The 20,917-nt window shown below is 38.1% G+C and overlaps 1 protein-coding gene and 1 gene segment (V, D, J or C); both read left to right on the forward strand.

Annotated features, from left to right (window-relative positions):
- The first annotated feature begins 512 nt into the window (after positions 1–512).
- LOC117962356 (immunoglobulin alpha-2 heavy chain-like) lies at positions 513–7,503 on the forward strand. The gene is made up of 6 exons (XM_059007592.1): positions 513–639; positions 3,923–4,255; positions 5,029–5,376; positions 6,182–6,280; positions 6,591–6,664; positions 6,861–7,503. The coding sequence occupies exons 1-6, from the start codon at positions 597–599 to the stop codon at positions 6,897–6,899; spliced, it is 936 nt and encodes a 311-aa protein (XP_058863575.1). The 5' UTR covers positions 513–596; the 3' UTR covers positions 6,900–7,503.
- Positions 7,504–9,860: 2,357 nt separating this feature from the next.
- On the forward strand, positions 9,861–20,764 carry LOC117969524 (Ig heavy chain C region-like). The segment is given in 6 exon segments: positions 9,861–10,040; positions 11,594–11,923; positions 17,063–17,416; positions 19,411–19,512; positions 19,874–19,917; positions 20,186–20,764. Coding segments are annotated over 6 exon segments (945 nt in total).
- The last annotated feature ends 153 nt before the right edge of the window (positions 20,765–20,917 follow it).

The raw sequence follows: 20,917 nt of genomic DNA on the forward strand, positions 1-20,917 counted from the left end.
CCTGCTGCTTATTTAAATCTTTGATCTCGCTGTCGAGGGGGAAAAGATCCATTGAGCAATAGCAAGGAGTTTAGTAGGGGTTAAGAGGGCAATAAACACCCCACGCCTACTTCATCATCATTCTTAGAAAACGTAGCGTTGCTCTTGGTACAGAGTTGGGTATGCGGTTAGGCAATTTGCTTTCCTACAAATATTATAGTTATGGATGATATGTATGATGGATTACCATTTTAATTATCCACTATAGCCAAGTCAATGGAGTCTTGTTTCTGCTTGGGATCATAACATACATAACTCCTCTAATTACGCAGACAATGGAATTAATAGTTCCATTTAGAACGCTTTTAGAACCCAAGCGAACCGGGGTTCCAAAGAACGACCGAAGGGAACCACGTTCTAAATAGAACGCACACGATCGGTTACTTCTGGAGTGTACAGAACAACGCCCACTTAACCCTGAGCATTGACCCGCCTAAATAAACCGAGCTGCCCGCATCACACTGCAGCTCTGAAACCACAGGAGGTCTGCTCAGTGCAAACAGTAGCCTGAGCCTGGTTTGGTCCTTGCTCGTTTTAATGTAGCCTTCAGTCACGCTATGGAGCTCTTACCAGCCATGCTGTTGGCCTTCGCTATGCACCGTAAGTGTTTCTATTTTATTTGAATAATTATCAGCGTTGATTTTATAATGTAGAAATTGTTATATTAATGAGTTTGTAATGAAAAATGACAGCGGCGGGTTTAATACAATGTCTACACATATTTCTCCGCGTTCATTTTCGGTTCATTTTCCTCCGTTCACAAAACTAGTTTATATACAGGCTTCGCGTGCCAATGAGATGTAAGGAAAATATGTCTTATTTGTGTTTTAACGACCCCGAGTGCAGATGCGTTGATAATTATAAATAAACTCAACGACAAACGTGTCTTATTTAATGTCTTCAGTGTGTTTGTACGATATTACAGAATATGACAGATTACTCGCAATTCTATAAGACGTTAACTTTCTGTTGTTCAATGTATGGGAAATATTATTATTATCGTTTTATTGTTATTATTTATTGCATTTATGTAGCGCTTTTTATACAAAAGTATCGCAAAGCACTGTACAGTACATAGCAGGAAAAAAGAACACACCACAATACATTTGTATAGCGTGTCTCACATACAACTGCCACAATCAGACCATTTAAATAACATTTTTAAATAACAGTATACACAATACAAAAGCAACCATTTTAAAGTTAAATTAAAACCCACTAAGATAAGAAAGTCATTTTGTAAAAGTGCGTTTTTAGTCTTGACTTGGAAACTGTAACGGTCCCAGCTTCCCTGACAAACGAAGGCAGAGCATTCCAGAATTTAGGAGCTCTACAAGAAAAAGCCCTGCCTCCTCCCGTGTTGCTTTTGCTGACCCTAGGAATAACCAGCAGCCCCGCATCCTGTGCTCTCAGAGTGCGGTTTGGAAGATACGGGGTCAGTAACTCCTGCAAATAACTAGGTGCTAATCCATTCAGTGCCTTGTAAGTTAACAGCAAAATCTTACAATCGATTCTATACTGCACAGGGAGCCAGTGTAAAGAGGCCAAAACAGGGGTAATATGTTCACTTTAATGAAAAGGGGTCACAATCACTGAGTTTTTATTACAGGTCTTATGACTGTGTTTGCCTGTAAAAAAGAATATTGCCTTATAGAAAGTGACTGTATTTCTCATGAGTCCGTTTATCCAACGGCAGGTGCTTTTCTCAAGGAGTCTGAAATCGTGCTTTTTGTTTTTTGTAGTGAATCATATCAAGCAGCATGATCGACATTTTCCTGTCAAATCTTCTTCACGGATACCAGTAGCTATGCAAGCGGGAGCATAATTAGTGCGCAACAGCGAGCACACGTTAGCTTTACATAGAATAACATAGACATCAATGAGCTTGTGTTGCCCCGGATTCACAATGCAGCCTGCGGCGCGTCGCCTGTAGGTTTAAGGAGGGGGAACGGGCTTGTTTGCTGATTGTAACAGTTTATATGACCTGTTAATAAGTTAACAAACACATATTTGAGAAGCGTGATTCATTCTGAATAGAAGATCGTTGTTTTTAAATATATTAATGTTGTTGAAGCTGACACCCTGGGATCCTTCAAGAAGCTGCTTGATGAGATTCTGGGATCAATAAGCTACTAACAACCAAACGAGCAAGATGGGTTGAATGGCCTCCTCTCGTTTGTAAACTTTCTTATGTTCTTATGTTCTTATATTCTAAACCGGTAATATAATATGAAGCCGTTGTGGGTTACTTAGATTTTCAGTGTTTTCCGCCGACTTTTCTACTCTCCTTTAAAATGCAATTAATATCTGTTAAGCCTTTTGTGTATCTCAATCACAACTGAGACGTGTTAATAGTAAAATTGATTTAATGTACGGGCTTATAAAACAATGTTGGGCTTTTAAATCGTAAATCTTACTTTTTCATTTCAAAGCAAAAGCGACTCCTCTTCATTAATGTAAACACAGTCACGATGCAGAACGATTGTAATAAAGTGTGTCCAGCATAAAATACTTTATTTTTCATTATAACTTTCATGTCGCCATCTCGTTTGTACGTTCTGCTTGTTAATAAAAAAGGCTTGGCCAATTTAAAAGCCAATTTAGTTGTTTCACAGGAAAAAAAACGGTAAATGAAATCAATTGTACTATTAAAACGTGTGTCAGTGTGTGATTGAGATACAGGAAAGGCTAAACAGGTATCGATTGAATTATTAAAACAGAGTAGAAAAGTCGGGGTAACGCATCGAAAATCAGAAGCCCTGATTATAAACCAGATGATTTAGAATACCAGAAGCTATACCTCGTGCTTGAACAGTACCGGTATTTCATTGTTTTATTCAGTTAGGGGGGCATGTGGTGCAAACTGGTGTGCAATGCATGAGTTCGGATGGGGATGGGCATGTATATTTCTGTGCCATGTTGAGTGTATAAGAGGAGTGGAGTCAGTGTGAATGTTGTGTTATTGCCTTGTTTATTTACTGGGTTACACTTCACACAAAGTGTCACTTAATCGCACAGTATTACATTGTAATAACACAGTAATGATCTGGTTACACGCTACACGTTTTTATTTAGGCGGTTGCTATTGTCTTTTGTTATTACATTATTTATATATTTTAATGGATGTTTTGCAATGCAATTTCATTTTAATAAGAGTGTAAAGTTTTGAGATTTATTGATTTGTTGATTTATTGATTGGTTTATTATAAATGACTAATTTTGCAAAGTTTAAAAAGATTAATGTTTTCTGCAGGTCAACCGGTAACAATTGCAATGTTAAAATATCGGTCTTAAATTGATGTAGGTCGGTTGACACCGATCTCACAACTGTGTCCTTGCCCCATACCAACAGAGACAGAACTGGTTTTATTTTATGGGCAGCAGTGTGGAGTAGTGGTTAGGGCTCTGGACTGTTAACCGGAGGGTTGTGGGTTCAATCCCAGGGGGACATTACCGCTGTACCCTTGAGCAAGGTACTTTCCCTAGATTGCTCCAGTAAAAACCCAACTGTATAAATGGGTAATTGTATGTAAAAATAAACTGATATCTTGTAACAATTGTAAGTCGCCCTGGATAAGGGCGTCTGCTAAGAAATAAATAATATTTTATTTATTTTTTGGTAACTTTGCCAGTTTACGTTTTGTTTGTAAATGTAGTATTTTGCGGTTGGGCTAATTTAATTATTCCCTGCAATTTTATTACAACGTAGATTATTTATTATAATTTTAACGATAAGAAAACAAATTAAATAAAAACAACCATTTAAGTCAATGTAGAACTATTGACACAGAACTGGTTTCTGTCTGCGTATTAAACTTTGAGAGTTACAAAAAAAAAAAAAAACGATTCAGTCAACTGTTATAATAATCGTTTGGTTTTCCAGGTGGAGAATGCAGTCCGGTTGTCACCCCGCAGCGCTACACCGCCAGACCCGGAGAAAGCGTCAGGATGCAGTGCAGTATTGATACCGTGCTGCTAGCGTCCTCTGTGATCAGCTGTTACAGAGAGCAGCCGGGCAGAGTCCTGGAGCTCGTAGCGCAGTTTATCAGACATGCGCTTACAAATGGGCGCTATACCGGTGAAATACATAACGACAACGGAAACTTTTCCCTGACGATTGGAAATGTTCAAAGAAGCGATTCGGGCTTGTATTTCTGCATCGTCAGAGCTTCTGGCACATTCACCCCCGGCAGGAGCTCCAGGCTGGTTGTAACGGGTAAGAGTGTTTGGAGTGTATTGTGAACGATGAGTTAGGGCTATGGTAGTTATTTGACCTGTTGCCTTAACCAGTAATAACATATCTGCATTGCTATGGTAGCGAGGATACCCTCCTTGTGTAAATTAGGAACCGGTGTCATGTGAACTAGTGTCTGCTCCGCATGCTCCATGGAGAGCGGACGCTAGTTCATATTTAAACCACATGAAATACTACTTGTAATGAAATAGTGTCCAGAGGAAACAGGCACTTGAATCTGTATTCAGCGCAGTGAGGACTGTTTTATACATTCTGACTCATCAAACACTATTATCATCTGTTTTATTTGTCTGTAAGAAAAAAATGATCTGAATGAAAGCCCGAGTTTTAGCTTGATTATATTTAGGAAAACACACCCGATTGGGGGGTGGGGGGTGGGGTGGAATGGAATAGCGACCCCCCTGCCCCCCTCACCCTCTGACTGAAGGTTAAAGGCCACATGAAGTGGTGCTAACTCATAGACCCAAACGCTGACCTTGTGTGAAATTGTGAAGCATAAAGTCTTTCCATAGAACCGTAGGAACCCTTGTTCTGTTCAGGGTGGTATGATTGAAGATCCTTTGAATACTCGAGTAACACAACACCCATTATAATGCGTTTCAAGCTATCTGGTCTCCATTGTTTCGTAATTCTATATTTTAAATACAAAGTCCACTGTTGCCTACCAATAATACAACCAGAAGATATTATTGTAGAGTGTGCTAATAGTAAACTTTTGTCAATGTATTGCAAAGACCCGCAGATAACCCCGAGTGTCCAGCTATTCTCTCTGGGCCCGGCTGAAGGCGAGTCGGTCTGGACTGAGCCGGCTCCGGTTGTGTGTTTAGTGAGAGACGCCTCCCCACTCTGGGGCCCAGTCCTCTGGACAATCCCTGGGGTCTCCGCTGAACCCACGTCACGGTTCGAAGAGGGGCTGACAGAACCTGATGACTCTTACACCATGACGAGCCACATCACAGTCAGTGCAGAGCAATGGGAGAGCGGGGGAGTGATGTGTGAGGTTCACAATAACGTTACCGGAGAGGTTTATACATCCGGGAAAGGCATACATGGGAATTCCATTTTTGGAAAATGGGGTACAAGTAAGTATGAGTAGTTTATTATTATGAGAAAGATTTGAATTTCCTTCAAAGTATGCATTAAACACATACCCTCAAATAAAGTATGACAACAGGGGCATGTGCTTACCGTGCCGGGACTTTAACTGCCCGTGTACCCCTCTCAGACCCCTACTGAATATCTTAGTGTCCCTGACTAGAGAGGATCTCATATTTAACTGCCTGTGTCATCCCTCTCAGACCCCTACTGAATATCTTGGTGTCCCTGACTAGAGAGGATATCATATTTCACTGACCGTGCCACCCCTCTCAGACCCCTACTGAATATATTGGTGTTCCTGACTAGAGAGGAGGTCATATTTTCAAACGCATTAGCCCGAATACATGGTTGAATGTAATACTGACTGCAATGCAAGTTTGGCGCGATGGCACTGGATTCAAGCGCCAGGATACCGATATCACCAGCAACACTCAATTCTGGAGCCATTAGACATGTTTATTTATTTATTTTTTATTCCTTAGCAACTATAGATGATGATAGTTTCTCATTGGGTCTGGACTACTCACATGACCCGCCCACACTCATCCACATACACAGGATAGAAGGTTCGTGTTGTGTGGGAAGCTGGGCTTGATTAGGGTGGTAATTGATAATTTAGCACCAGTAGGTTCTCCAGTGCTAAACCTTCAAAGCAGTTTAGCACCAATTTTCTAAATGATTGCACCCCTGCTGAAGGAGACTTCAAATGCTGTCATTATAGGTCTGTAGGTTTGATCTCTGTCATGAAACAGTATTGCATATAACATTGTATTTAATTTCCTTTTACAGACTGTCTGCATGTTCTATATTATGGATTGCCTGGAGTTTGCGTTTTGTTCTTGATAGTGGTGACCAGTACGTGTCTCTGTAGGAAAAGACTGAAAACAGGTAATTGAATTTTTCTCATAATTTTGCATGAAAACAATATTAACAGCGGGACAGAGGTTCAACCCATCTGGAGTCGTGTGGATTGTGATTTGGGTAGACAGAATGAAAAGGTGAAGCATGAGATGTCGTGTGCTGGACTGTGTGCTATATAAGTCCTAGAAGAGTTGGCTGTTAGCTGGATAACAAATGATAACGAACCATTTTGAATAGACTTTTCTTTTCCTAATTCACAATTTGGTGGAAGCAGTTTAACGTCCTTTCTCATCTACAGTTATAAGTTTCTAACACAATCTGTTTTTGGAATTGACAGCGCAAAGAAACAGGAAAGTGGAACTCACTGCGCACCACAGCGGCACACGACAGAGGAAAACAAGAGAGGACGCGGTAAATATTGAGCAAACAATAACTCTGAGTTTACCAATCTATTTAGTTTATGTTTAGAGAACAACAAACAAGCTTTGTTTTTTTCAACACCAACAAACACCTCTTTGGAAAAGATATGCATACAAGATATCATCCTATACACAGGCAGTCATATTTAAAGTCTTTAGGATCTCAGAAATCTTTTTTTTTTTTACAGACTGAATATGCGTCACTGAATCTCATCAGAACAAGATGATATCAACCGCCAGCCTGTTTGAAGTGACTCAGACTGGAGGCTCTCGGCCTACATGTTTATTGTGACTTTCAGCCTGCCAACGACCTCTTTATTATTGTTATTATTATTTGTTTATTTAGCAGACGCCTTTATCCAAGGCGACTTACAGAGACTAGGGTGTGTGAACTATGCATCAGCTGCAGAGTCACTTACAACTACGTCTCACCCGAAAGACGGAGCACAAGGAGGTTAAGTGACTTGCTCAGGGTCACACAATGAGTCAGTGGCTGAGGTGGGATTTGAACCGGGGACCTTCTGGTTACAAGCCCTTTTCTTTTTGATGTTTCCCAAACTCCAAATCACATTTAAAAATCAAAACAGATGATTTTTAATTATGAGTACCAGCTTTATGTGTTCTTGTTTGTTTGTTTCTAAGCTTGTAACTTCAGAATGTCTGGTTGGATCTGCTATTTTGTATAGGCTGAGGGCTCACAATGGCGGGGGAACAAAATGGACATGTATCTAATGACAAGGGGTTCGCTCCAAACCTTTGTGTGTTAATGGGAATTTAGATGCAACATGGATGAAGGTTGTCATTGAAATAAAGATTGATAATTTAATATTTTATTTTAGTTTGTTTTTATTGGTTCAGTAAACTTTGAGACAAAGTTGGACAGTAATAATGCTGCAAAGTTTCACAATGGGGTTAAAAAATCCAAGGTGAGCCAGCAGGCATACGGCGATCCAGAAGGAAAAGAGAACAAAGGAACCTGCAGAGAGCTACTGTGGCTGGATAACTTTGCCATTATTTTGTCAGTAACACTTTACATTAAGTGTCTCTAATTACTGTGTATTATAGTAGTTACTAGTAAATACATGCGTACTTACACATAATTACAATGTTATTAGCCTACAATGTACTTAACATGTATATTTGTTTGCATGATATAACCCTAATCCTAACCCTTACCCCAACCCCAACCCCAACCCTAACCCTAACCCTAACCCTAACCCTAACCCTTTTCTGATACAATTGTGTACTTAAATATATTGTGCAAAAAGAGTTACACTTTAAGTATATTGTAACTATGCTTAATAACGCTGTAATTATGTGTAAGCACAGATGTATTTACTAAGTAGATACTGTGTAAATACACAGGATTAGAGACACAGGCCCTGAATATCAAAAGTGGCTTCCGACAGTCCGAAACTCCTGACTCCCTCTGTTTGAACCCAACTCTTAACCCGAACGATGTTTCCGTCCTAAAATGAAACTCTTTTCTGCTGTTTTCTGACAGATGGGTGCAATTTACATAAAGGTGGCAGAATAACTTTTCAGTTTTTAAATGGGGAAATCTATATGTTAATGATGCAAATGACAGATTTTAGTCATTTCAGGATTTCAATCAATGGACAGGTGGGATTGAAAGGTAGTAAAGGCGGAGAAAACAAAACAGACGAGTGTTTCAGGAGATAGAGAAACAAGAGAAGATACATTCAATACAACATAATGATAAAGCAAGTACCTCAGGACAGAGAAAAAAAATACACTTAGAGAGGTCATTTTAATGAATGAAAGTTATGTATTAAAATTATAGTTGGCTTTGGCAGATATTTTTTTGCCAAAATGAAAAATAAATTAACAATAAACGAATACAGAAATAAATATAAAAATACATAAATAAATATATAGACATATGTTTGTTTATTTATTTATTTATTTATTTATTTTTTCATTTTGGGGCTTATAAAATCCATCCTTTCGCGCATTTTATTATGAACACTTTGGTTGTATATTAACCCAGTTAGTGTACACTGACCTCGTTTTGCTAGATTAAGAAACGAGTGCCTTTTACTCTTGGTGAGGTAGATGGAAAAACACCTGATAGCATCTCCATCACCACGGAAATATAAAGGGTACACAATAGGTTTTCAAACCGCACGTCTGCATCGTGTGAATGTTGTTTGCAAGAACTTGTCTCTTTCTGCTCAGGATATGGTCAATGCAGTCACTCGCCTTTTGTATTCAACTTCAAACCTTTAGCAAAGACTTACACTACAAATACAGGCTTACAACACAAACTCCAATACAGAGTACAATTCATTTTAAACGTGCGTTGCATTATTCTCTGTAAGTCGCCTTGAATAAATAATAATTATTCAAACAGAAGGCAGTATCGCTTGTTTCAAAGATTATCAACCACGAAAGACTTGACTTTCCAAACAGTTTTCTCGCCCATATCTCACCAGATTGACATTTCTTATACAATAAGAGACTCCATACACACGGCGTAGATTCAGCCGGGGTTCCATTATTCAAACCTAATAGAGAGTGTCTAATGAGGGTTCTGTTAAATCAAATGGTTCGAATTAGAACCCAAAATATAGAACCTTCTGCTCTTAGAACGATTTCTTAGAGAACTTAAACAAAGTAAATGGACCAGTCTATTGCACACGTCCAGGTTTAGGCATAACGGTTAGGGTTGGGTTCTAGGATATATGACCTTTTATCTCGGTATTTGAGTAAACGTTCCCACATTTTGTTGAAGCAATTAAGCTGGCTGAAGTTTAGCTTTTAGTAACTTAATCATACAATTTTCTTAACTGTAATTGTTAGTGTTGCGGCGACTTATCAAGCATACACCAAGCGTACTGTATTGTAACACGTGTCTGTGAAGCCAGATCAAATTAGCACCTTGCTGCAAAGCTGCAACAGAACCCAAGCCAGGCAGTTTTTTACGCATTATAACGCACACAGGCCATCGATAATAATCTTGTTTTGATACTTCTTTTCGGGAGTGGGTGGTGTAAATATGTGTTGACATAAACAACAGGGGTCTTTGGGGGTTGGGTGTGTGGCTTGTATTTCACTGATAACATCGAGACATACAGTTTAGACGCTGCCAAAACCGCACTACGTTTGCATTTTCCCTCGCAGTCTCTGCGCTGACACAATGGAAACTCTTAATGCGAGGAATCCACTCAGGTATTAATATGAGACAGGAAATAACAGCGGTCAGTGTACGCGAGAAACTGCTTTTCAAAAAATCCAGCTATAATTGATTTGACATTTCACTTTTTTTAGTAAGTGTCATCGCTTCTCTCACATTTTCTCAGTCACCATGCTGCGCTTTTGTATCACGGTCATGTTGTGTTTGAAAGGTATTTATTATATTATTACTATTATAAAAGTATAGAATATATCCATGTTGGTGATAGTTGGCTATTTGTATATTACGTACATTGAAAGCATTTTAAAACTAACCAATCGCACTGATAAAACGAACCTGTTTTTAAAATCTAAATATTATTTATATGAATAATGTATATACCGTGTGTAGAATATTCTTTCTGTTTATAATTCTGAATGGGCTTTCAATCTATATTTTCCTAAATAACTAGCATGTATAAAACCAAATGCAGAATAATGAATAGGGAATACAAGAAAATACAAATCTGATTCCGATTTCACGGGCTAAAAAACACCTTTTGTTTTGGCACGCTGGGGAAATACAGAAACATCTTCCTATAGACGCTGTCATTATTATTATTATTATTATTATTATTATTATTATTATTACTGCTGATACTGTTGGTTAATTATTATGTACACATACATATACATTTTGTATTAATATTTGCATGCCTTTATTGTACAGTTAATGTTACCTTTTTCACAGTTTACTGTAAAACCAAATGCTTAAGAATTAAACATAATCTAATACAACAGATTTTAAACACATGTACACGTGGATTCTATTTTAACGATGGCTCAGTCACTCAGCTGGTGTTTCTGTTGGCATTGTATACAGTGTTAGTATTAAATAATTGCATACGGTTATCATAGTTTTTATATTTTAAAAAGCTGCTATAAGATTGCGGCGGCATGAATATCGAATTGAATGTGTATTTAAATGCTGTAGATGTATTATAATACTGTAGACGCGCATAAAACACAGATGATACCGACACAATGTGCGGCGTCTTTACAGTAGAATATGCAAGAATAAAATGTATTTAAAAACGTTGAGTTTTAGCTTTTACAGTGTAGAGGCACATTTTCATGATATATACTTCATCCATAACTTCAATCATCCATAACCCTGAGGTATAAAACATGTAAGAAAGCGAGGAAGGCATTGAACGAAACGCGTGTCTAATTAATATGTTATCTTTTATGCTTAAACTTCATGTACGCACACACACACACACACATTATATATATATATATATATATATATATATATATATATATATATATATATATATATATATATATATATATATATATATATACTGTATATAGTTGCACTAAGACGATAAGATTGATGTGTTTGTTTTATTCCGTTTACTGGAACCGCTTTGCTTCAAAGGGCACACAATACACAGCACTTCACCTATAGCACAAATGACACATATTACATACTAATGTTGCAATTCATTCCAAGATACATAGTAATTACAATGCAATACAGCCACGACATGTTTTTAATTGTAATGACCTTTTAGAAATCTAAAACGATTGAAATCTTATATTCTTAATTAATTAATAATTTAACCTAATACATGATGCAACACTTTACTGTAGATAAACAGTAATTGCACTTATCTTAATTACATTGGAATTACAGTAGCTAGACTTACTCAATATTTGCTATTGTTATGTTGCTATGCAATATGTGTGAGTGTTTTTCAGTGTTTTGTATATATCCCAGTTTATCTAGGAGAAGGCGCGTTGCACCAGACACCGGCTCACCAGTTTGCTGCGGTTGGTGACACCGTGGAGACTTTCTGTTCCTCCAGAGAGTGCTCTGTAGACGTGGATATGCTGCGCTGGTTCCTGAAGAAGGACAGCGAGGTGATCGCTCTGAACACGAGCTGCAAGGCAGGTCCTGGGTGCAGGGTCACTACGGGACGAGCGAGCAATGGGGACTGCGGGCTGACTATCCGGGACGTGCAGCCCGTCGACTCCGGGGTGTATTACTGTGCTGAATACAGTTCTTACACCATGGCGATGTCCCATGGGTCCTTACTGATCATCACAGGTAAGAGGAATCAATCCATCAATCAAAACTTTTATTTATCATTTACAATGACGAGCTGGCAAGAGGCTCACACCACCCCAGCCAACAACATCACACAACAAGAAATAAAGAACACACCATCAATCATAAAACATAAAGCACAAAACTCAGCAGCAACTTAGCAGGTACAGATGTCAGTCAGAAGTATTCTGGACATAAAGAATTAAAATGAATTACATTTATAGATTCCTATCGTGCAATAACGGGGTGAAGTTCATTATCCTCGTGTGTTATTAGGCAGATAGGTGCTTGGTGCTCAGATCTGCTTGTTTATAAATAGTATTATAATTATTATAATCCGTAATGACGTACAGAAAACGCTGCAGTCTGACCATGAGCTATATTTTTTTAAAAAATAATGTAATAATGTACATTATGGAAAGTTTACTATTTGTTCTGTAAGGTTAGACATTTACTGTAAATATATATATATTTATTAGAGGTTGGCACGGGTAAAAAATTTGAGACCGGGACCCGCCGTGAGAAAAACCTGGATCTTTTTAAGGTAATGACTAAAAATAAATAAATAAATAAATAAAATCACATATATTAATTTTTAAGTGCATGATTCATATTTAAATACTATATAGTAGGTCTACAGATACATTGAGTCCCTTCAGATCTGTAGACTTGTGTAACCTTAATAATAATAATAATAATTATATATATATATATATATATATATATATATATATATATATATATATATATATATTAGCTCAAAGAGCCAGCTGCCCAACGTTTCGATATGTTGTACATATCTTTCTCAAGCGAGCCTGTGTTTGAATCAAAACATTGGAGGTATTTATAGGTTTTTGACAGCATGACAACTACTTGTTATTATTTACATTCAAATCCATGATTTATTTTTACATGATGTAATGGTGTTCTATATATTGTAACATCATTTTTACTTCTATCTTTGAATCTGTATTAATTCTAATTAATACTACTTTATATAAACTTATATTTTTATTATATCATGCAATGCTGGCTCTGAGGATCAATCTAGATTTGGCCTCCCCAGCGCATCAGCATGCACAACTTTTCAATGAATTTTGTTTATTTATTTAAATGTTATATATTTATTGAAGTTAATTAGTTCATTCTTTTCTGTTGAGTCCTGCTAGCATAATTGTGTTCAGTCTATTTATCCATTGACTTTCTTTTATTCTTCTATATGTCGCATTGTCTAATTTGAGCTGTTCTAATACTACAAACTTTACATCATTTATGTCATGTCCCTGACTGGTGAAGTGCTGTACTATTGGTTCATTCATTTTTTTATTTCTAATTAATGAAAGGTGGTTCTGAATTCTTTTATATAAAGTAGTTCCAGTCTCTCCAACATATTTGATTTCATCACATTTTCCACAGGCTATTCCATAAACAACATTGCTATTTTTACAGTAGGTATTAGTTTTTAGTGGATATGTGGTGTTCTTATGTTTAATTATATTTTTACTTTTGTCTATGTATTTACACACTTTACATCTACTGGTGCACATGTTCGTAGAACCTATTTTGTCAATTATTCTTTTATGTTTACTGTGAACTAAAATATCACCTGAATTAGCTTCTCCTTTGAATGCTACAACTGGGGCCTTAAGAAATACTTTTTTAAATTTTTCTGAATTATGTAGAATCCGCAAGTGTTTCCAAACTATCTTAGAAATATTGGGCAAAAGTTTAGAGTAAGTCATTACTAATGGGACTCTTTTGACCTTTTTATCTCTATTTTTATAATCTAGTAGATCATCTCTTTTTAGTTTATCCACTTTTCTTAACTCCATCTCTATAATTCTTTCTTTGTATCCTCTTTTTTTAAGAATTGTTTTTAATACATTTCTTTGTTTTACATAGTCACTTTCTTTAGAGCATATTCTTCGTATTCTTATTCCTAGACCCTTTGGGATTGCCCTTTTAGTGTGTATCGGATGTGCAGAGGACATGTGTGAATACTGGTGCATGTCAGTAGGTTTACAGAAGAGGTCAGTCTCAATTGAACCTTCTTCAAGTTTTACTATGGTATCTAAAAATTCTATTTCTTTCCTTGTCCATTGAAGGTCCACCTTAATATTACTGTGTATTTCATTTGCCATTTTATGAAACTGGAAAAGAGACTCTTCTCCATGTATCCAAACCCCAAAAATATCATCTACAACCGAATGTATTCTAAAGGTTCTCTTTCCGATTTTCTAAATAATTGTTCTTCCCATTTCCCCATGTATGTACTGGCAAAATGCATTCCTAATTTAGATCCTATATATATATATATATATATATATATATATATATATATATATATATATATATATATATATATATATATATATATATATACAGTACTGTGCAAAAGTTTTAGGCAGGTGTGAAAAAATGCTGTAAAGTAAGAATGCTTTCAAAAATAGACATGTTAATAGTTTATATTTATCAATTAACAAAATGCAAAGTGAGTGAACAGAAGAAAAATCTACATCAAATCAATATTTGGTGTGACCACCCTTTGCCTTCAAAACAGCATCAATTCTTCTAGGTACACTTGCACACAGTTTTTGAAGGAACTCGGCAGGTAGGTTGGCCCAAACATCTTGGAGAACTAACCACAGTTCTTCTGTGGATTTAGGCAGCCTCAGTTGCTTCTCTCTCTTCATGTAATCCCAGACAGACTCGATGATGTTGAGATCAGGGTTCTGAGGTGGCCATACCATCACTTCCAGGACTCCTTGTTCTTCTTTACGCTGAAGATAGTTCTTAATGACTTTCGCTGTATGTTTGGGGTCGTTGTCATGCTGCAGAATAAATTTGGGGCCAATCAGATACCTCCCTGATGGTATTGCATGATGGATAAGTATCTGCCTGTACTTCTCAGCATTGAGGAGACCATTAATTCTGACCAAATCCCCAACTCCATTTGCAGAAATGCAGCCCCAAACTTGCAAGGACCCTCCACCATGCTTCACTGTTGCCTGCAGACACTCATTCGTGTACCGCTGTCCAGCCCTTCGGCGAACAAACTGCCTTCTGCTACAGCCAAATATTTCAAATTTTGACTCACTAGTCCAGAGCACCTGCTGCCATTTTTCTGCACCCCAGTTCCTGTGTTTTCGTGCATAGTTGAGTCGCTTGGCCTTGTTTCCACGTTGGAGGTATGGCTTTTTGGCCGCAAGTCTTCCATGAAGGCCACTTCTGACCAGACTTCTCCGGACAGTAGATGGGTGTACCAGGGTCCCACTGTTTTCTGCCAATTCTGAGCTGATGGCACTGCTGGACATCTTCCGATTGCGAAGGGAAGTAAGCATGATGTGTCTTTCATCTGCTGCAGTAAGTTTCCTTGGCCGACCACTGCGTCTACGGTCCTCAACGTTGCCAGTTTCTTTGTGCTTCTTCAAAAGAGCTTGGACAGCACATCTGGAAACCCCTGTCTGCCTTGAAATTTCTGCCTGGGAGAGACCTTGCTGATGCAGTATAACTACCTTGTGTCTTGTTGCTGTGCTCAGTCTTGCCATGGTGTATGACTTTTGACAGTAAACTGTCTTCAGCAACCTCACCTTGTTAGCTGAGTTTGGCTGTTCCTCACCCAGTTTTATTCCTCCTACACAGCTGTTTCTGTTTCAGTTAATGATTGTGTTTCAACCTACATATTGAATTGATGATCATTAGCACCTATATGGTATAATTGTTTAATCATACACCTGACTATATGCCTACAAAATCCTTGACTTTGTGCAAGTGTACCTAGAAGAATTGATGCTGTTTTGAAGGCAAAGGGTGGTCACACCAAATATGGATTTGATTTAGATTTTTTTTCTGTTCACTCACTTTGCATTTAGTTAATTGATAAATATAATCTATTAACATGTCTATTTTTGAAAGCATTCTTACTTTACAGCATTTTTTCACACCTGCCTAAAACTTTTGCACAGTACTGTATATACATATATATATATATATATATATATATATATATATATATATATATATATATATATATATATATATATATATCCCAACCTATTTTAAATGAACGCTTATTTAAATTAAGACAAATGTTGCTGCCTGTATGATTCTTACTGGCACTAACAGCTGGTTTCGTTGCTGCCAGTAACTCCCTATTCCACTTTCTCTAAACTCAGACCAATAAAATATACACGCTACTCTTTCTTCATCCCTGATGTTAAGCTGCTGCAGTGTTTCATGGGTTGGTAGAATTTGTACTGGTAGTAAGAAACATTAAAGGCTGCCACGAGTGTTCTACTGGTTCCAGTCACTCCTTTAAAATAAATAATTGTTCTTACTGGAGGCGTGTTCCACGTTTTCCTAAAAATACCAATGATGTAAAACGCGTAAGAAAATACTATAATACATAATAGTAAGTTATCCACGAGCATATTGGATCCTTTCGAAGTTTAAGGAAAATGTGCCCTGCCCCTAAACATTATACAACTAGCGAGAGAAGTTAAATTATCATTGAGTCTATAGCAACTGTTTTTTCCCTCCCAGTTATAAAAATGGAGGTGGCTCTGCTAAATGGGTTGTTATGAAATAAAATAACAATTAATCATAATTTCACTTCACTTTGAATGTTGCTCTTCATCTATGCAATAGCTGAATATTTTCCTTCCAGTTTTGGATGAAAATAATTAGAAGTCTTTGTACAGAAAAGACTTCAGAAACGTGGGCCACAATGCACAATTATTAGTTTTTGTAAGTGGAAAGTATAAAGAGCCGCGAACGTTCGAGGAGTTTCTGTTGCCAGGCAGAGAACAGCTGAAGCTGCACATGGCGCTGTCCAAGGTGCTGACCGCATTAGGACGTTGTAAAGTTTCAGCACACGTACATCCGGGACTTTTTAGCACAGGGTTGCCTCACTAGTTTCTGCTCGGGTTCTTTGTTTTACTGTCGGTTTCTGTTGTCTTCCTCACAACTTTTAAGCCACTATTTTTTAAACAAAGTTTGCAAAATGCATCTGTTTAAAAAAAAACTGCACACTTTCACAATTAACCAGCTAGGAAAACATGCCAGATAAGATTCAGGCCTATGTCATTTAAACATATGTATGTATTTATTTACGTGATGTGCTTATTTTTACATTTTCAGACAATTCTGCGCAAAATACTACAGTAACTATCCTGGCCCCCGCTGTGTCCGCCAGCGCGCTCGATTCCAAGGGGACGCTGACATTAGTGTGTCTGGTCCGGGGCCTCTCCTCGCCCGCACTCCTGGTTCAGTGGTTCATCTCTGGTAACCTCACAGAGACAGCCGCTCCAAGCTCCTGGAAGGAAGGGAAGAAGGCTGGAAACGGAGAGAGCTACAGCGCCACGAGCAGGCTGACAATCCCGGCGGAGACGTGGCGGAGCGGGGCGGTGTGCGCCTGTGGAGCGCAACTGAACTCGAGCACCGTCATCCTCAGCAGGAATATCTCATACAGAGGTGCACTGGAACCGGAATATGGTAGGTTTTCCAGTAGGGACTGATAAATGCACGCTGACGTGGAGCAATACTTTGTCAATAGCACCAGTAATGTGCAATATTGAATACTGGTGCATTTAGGATAATATAAGGATCTTTAGTCTTTGAAGTTATTAATAACACCACAGCCATCATTTATTTGTATTATTTTTTTTTTAGGTCTGATTAGTAATATTATAGAACGACTGATCATCTCGGGGCTATGTACTTTTAGAAAATATATTCAAGATACAGACATAAATCTAATACAACAGATTGTAAATGCATTTTAGTATGTCAATGTTTAATGCTTATTTTGGTAACAAATGAGTTTTTGATTATATTTTACGACAATTAAAATAAACATTGTCATGCGTTTAAAATCTTTTTTTTTTAAATTTTTTGACTGCTGGCCTGCAGTTCTCATATCTGCAGGTATATTGTGTGTGTGTCTCTATAGAGCCTGCAGTTCTCATATCTGCAGGTATATTGTGTGTGTGTCTCTATAGAGCCTGCAGTTCTCATATCTGCAGGTATATTGTGCATGTCTCTATAGAGCCTGCAGTTCTCATATCTGCAGGTATATTGTGTGTGTCTCTATAGAGCCTGCAGTTCTCATGTCTGCAGGTATATTGTGTGTGTCTCTATAGAGCCTGCAGTTCTCATATCTGCAGGTATATTGTGTGTGTCTCTATAGAGCCTGCAGTTCTCATATCTACAGGTATATTGTGTGTGTCTCTATAGAGCCTGCATTTCTCATATCTGCAGGTATATTGTGTGTGTCTCTATAGAGCCTGCAGTTCTCATATCTGCAGGTATATTGTGTGTGTCTCTATAGAGCCTGCAGTTCTCATATCTGCAGGTATATTGTGCGTGTCTCTATAGAGCCTGCAGTTCTCATATCTGCAGGTATATTGTGTGTGTCTCTATAGTTCTCATATCTGCAGGTATATTGTGTGTGTCTCTATAGAGCCTGCAGTTCTCATATCTGCAGGTATATTGTGTGTGTGTCTCTATAGAGCCTGCAGTTCTCATATCTGCAGGTATATTGTGCATGTCTCTATAGAGCCTGCAGTTCTCATATCTGCAGGTATATTGTGCGTGTCTCTATAGAGCCTGCAGTTCTCATGTCTGCAGGTATATTGTGTGTGTCTCTATAGAGCCTGCAGTTCTCATATCTGCAGGTATATTGTGTGTGTCTCTATAGAGCCTGCATTTCTCATATCTGCAGGTATATTGTGTGTGTCTCTATAGAGCCTGCAGTTCTCATATCTGCAGGTATATTGTGTGTGTCTCTATAGAGCCTGCAGTTCTCGTATCTGCAGGTATATTGTGCGTGTCTCTATAGAGCCTGCAGTTCTCATGTCTGCAGGTATATTGTGTGTGTCTCTATAGAGCCTGCAGTTCTCATATCTGCAGGTATATTGTGTGTGTCTCTATAGAGCCTGCAGTTCTCATATCTGCAGGTATATTGTGTGTGTCTCTATAGAGCCTGCATTTCTCATATCTGCAGGTATATTGTGTGTGTCTCTATAGAGCCTGCAGTTCTCATATCTGCAGGTATATTGTGTGTGTCTCTATAGAGCCTGCAGTTCTCGTATCTGCAGGTATATTGTGTGTGTCTCTATAGAGCCTGCAGTTCTCATATCTGCAGGTATATTGTGTGTGTCTCTATAGAGCCTGCAGTTCTCATATCTGCAGGTATATTGTGCGTGTCTCTATAGAGCCTGCAGTTCTCATATCTGCAGGTATATTGTGTGTGTCTCTATAGTTCTCATATCTGCAGGTATATTGTGTGTGTCTCTATAGAGCCTGCAGTTCTCATATCTGCAGGTATATTGTGTGTGTCTCTATAGAGCCTGCAGTTCTCATATCTGCAGGTATATTGTGTGTGTCTCTATAGAGTCTGCAGTTCTCATATCTGCAGGTATATTGTGTGTGTCTCTATAGAGCCTGCAGTTCTCATGTCTGTGGGTATATTGTGTGTGTCTCTATAGAGCGATGCCTGGTTCACTACAGTGTCCTGGGGGGCTGTGGTATTGTGCTGGTCTGTGTCCTCATTGGCAGTCTTGCCTGGGCTCGTTCCTGGAGCAAGGAAGGTATTATATACTTCTTCATGTTAATTGTAATGTACTGTATATATATATATACACACACACACACAGTATAATCGATGCATTGTTTTGTTACTCGTATGAATACCACCATGAGCTCTCTTTTAACCTAATATATGAGGCAACACTTTAGCTAAACAGTAATTGCACTTATCTTAATTACATTGGAATTACAGTAGCAATGCTTACTCAATATTTGCTATTGTTATGTTGCTATGCAATATATATATATATATATATATATATATATATATATATATATATATATATATATATATATATATATATATATATATATATATATGCTCTTTGCTGTGTCTAATGTGTGCTGCACTTGTTTTTCTAGCCCGGCCACAGAGCACTCAGACCAGCAGACCCGAGGACTGTGAGGTAAACTGAGCACCAGCAAACAAGGGCATTTATTATTATTATTATTATTATTATTATTATTATTATTATTATTATTATTATTATTATTATTATTATTAGTGGGAGTGAGAGTAGTATTAGTATTATTATTAATTATAGAAAAGGCTTTTTTAAAAGATTTAGTTCTAATTAATTGCTACATGTACATTTCAGACAGATGCATCACATCAATATCTGGATCTACTATATGTGTGTAGAAGAAAATATATAGGCGATGTTTCTTTTGCAGGAGAGACCCGAGCTCACCTACGCGCGTTTGGAATTCACACCCCTGAAGAAAGCGCGAAGAAAGAGGCAAGCATAACCAGCGATACCAAAGATCGTCAGCGGGCTGAAGTGAGAGCCAAGCTCCTTGTTCGTTTTTTTTTTAATAACAAAAAGCAAACCGATACTTTTTTGTGTTTTTAACTTTTGAATAATGGTAGGCGCTAAACAGAATGGGTCCTTTTCACCTTTTCCGTTTTTAACTCTCGACTGATAGAAAACAAACTGGTTACACATTGAATGACAAATGGCACTGGGACGTGAAAGGCATTTAAAAACGTGCGCCACTTGTGACTGACAGACCGGGAGAGAGACTGAGACAGAGTCAGGTGGGAGCCGGAGCAGCAGCGGCTGTTCAGCTGGGAGCGAGCGAGGAAGCAAGCGGAGCAGCAACGCCGCGCCAGCGGGCTGCGAGAGGCGAGAGACCGGGGGTGAGCTGTCTGCAGACCCGAAGGCGGCGCTCTGCGTCATCTATTTAGCTGCGTGTTGAGTACAAGTGTTTTTGTAGTATTTTAATATTAACAATAAAGACTGAATAATTGGACCTTGTTGCCTGTGGTGCCTCTCCTTCCCTCCCTACATTAAGCTAAACTCCTGGCACAGCGAAAGCAGATCTCTCTGGTTGGTGGCAGATGGCACACTTTGGGGTATAGATGGCACATTTGTTTTTCCTTTTTCAGTGTTTCAGGATAAAAAA

Source organism: Acipenser ruthenus, chromosome 35 (genome assembly GCF_902713425.1).
Source record: "Acipenser ruthenus chromosome 35, fAciRut3.2 maternal haplotype, whole genome shotgun sequence".
In the NCBI taxonomy this organism is placed as follows: Eukaryota; Metazoa; Chordata; class Actinopteri; order Acipenseriformes; family Acipenseridae; genus Acipenser; species Acipenser ruthenus.

Bases quoted from the DNA above. Each gene is read 5' to 3' on its own strand.
- LOC117962356 (XM_059007592.1), top strand. From the start codon at position 597: ATGGAGCTCTTACCAGCCATGCTGTTGGCCTTCGCTATGCACC. The intron at 640-3,922 runs GTAAGTGTTTCT...TTGGTTTTCCAG, and splicing joins GTTGGCCTTCGCTATGCACC to GTGGAGAATGCAGTCCGGTT. The intron at 6,281-6,590 runs GTAATTGAATTT...TGGAATTGACAG, and splicing joins TAGGAAAAGACTGAAAACAG to CGCAAAGAAACAGGAAAGTG.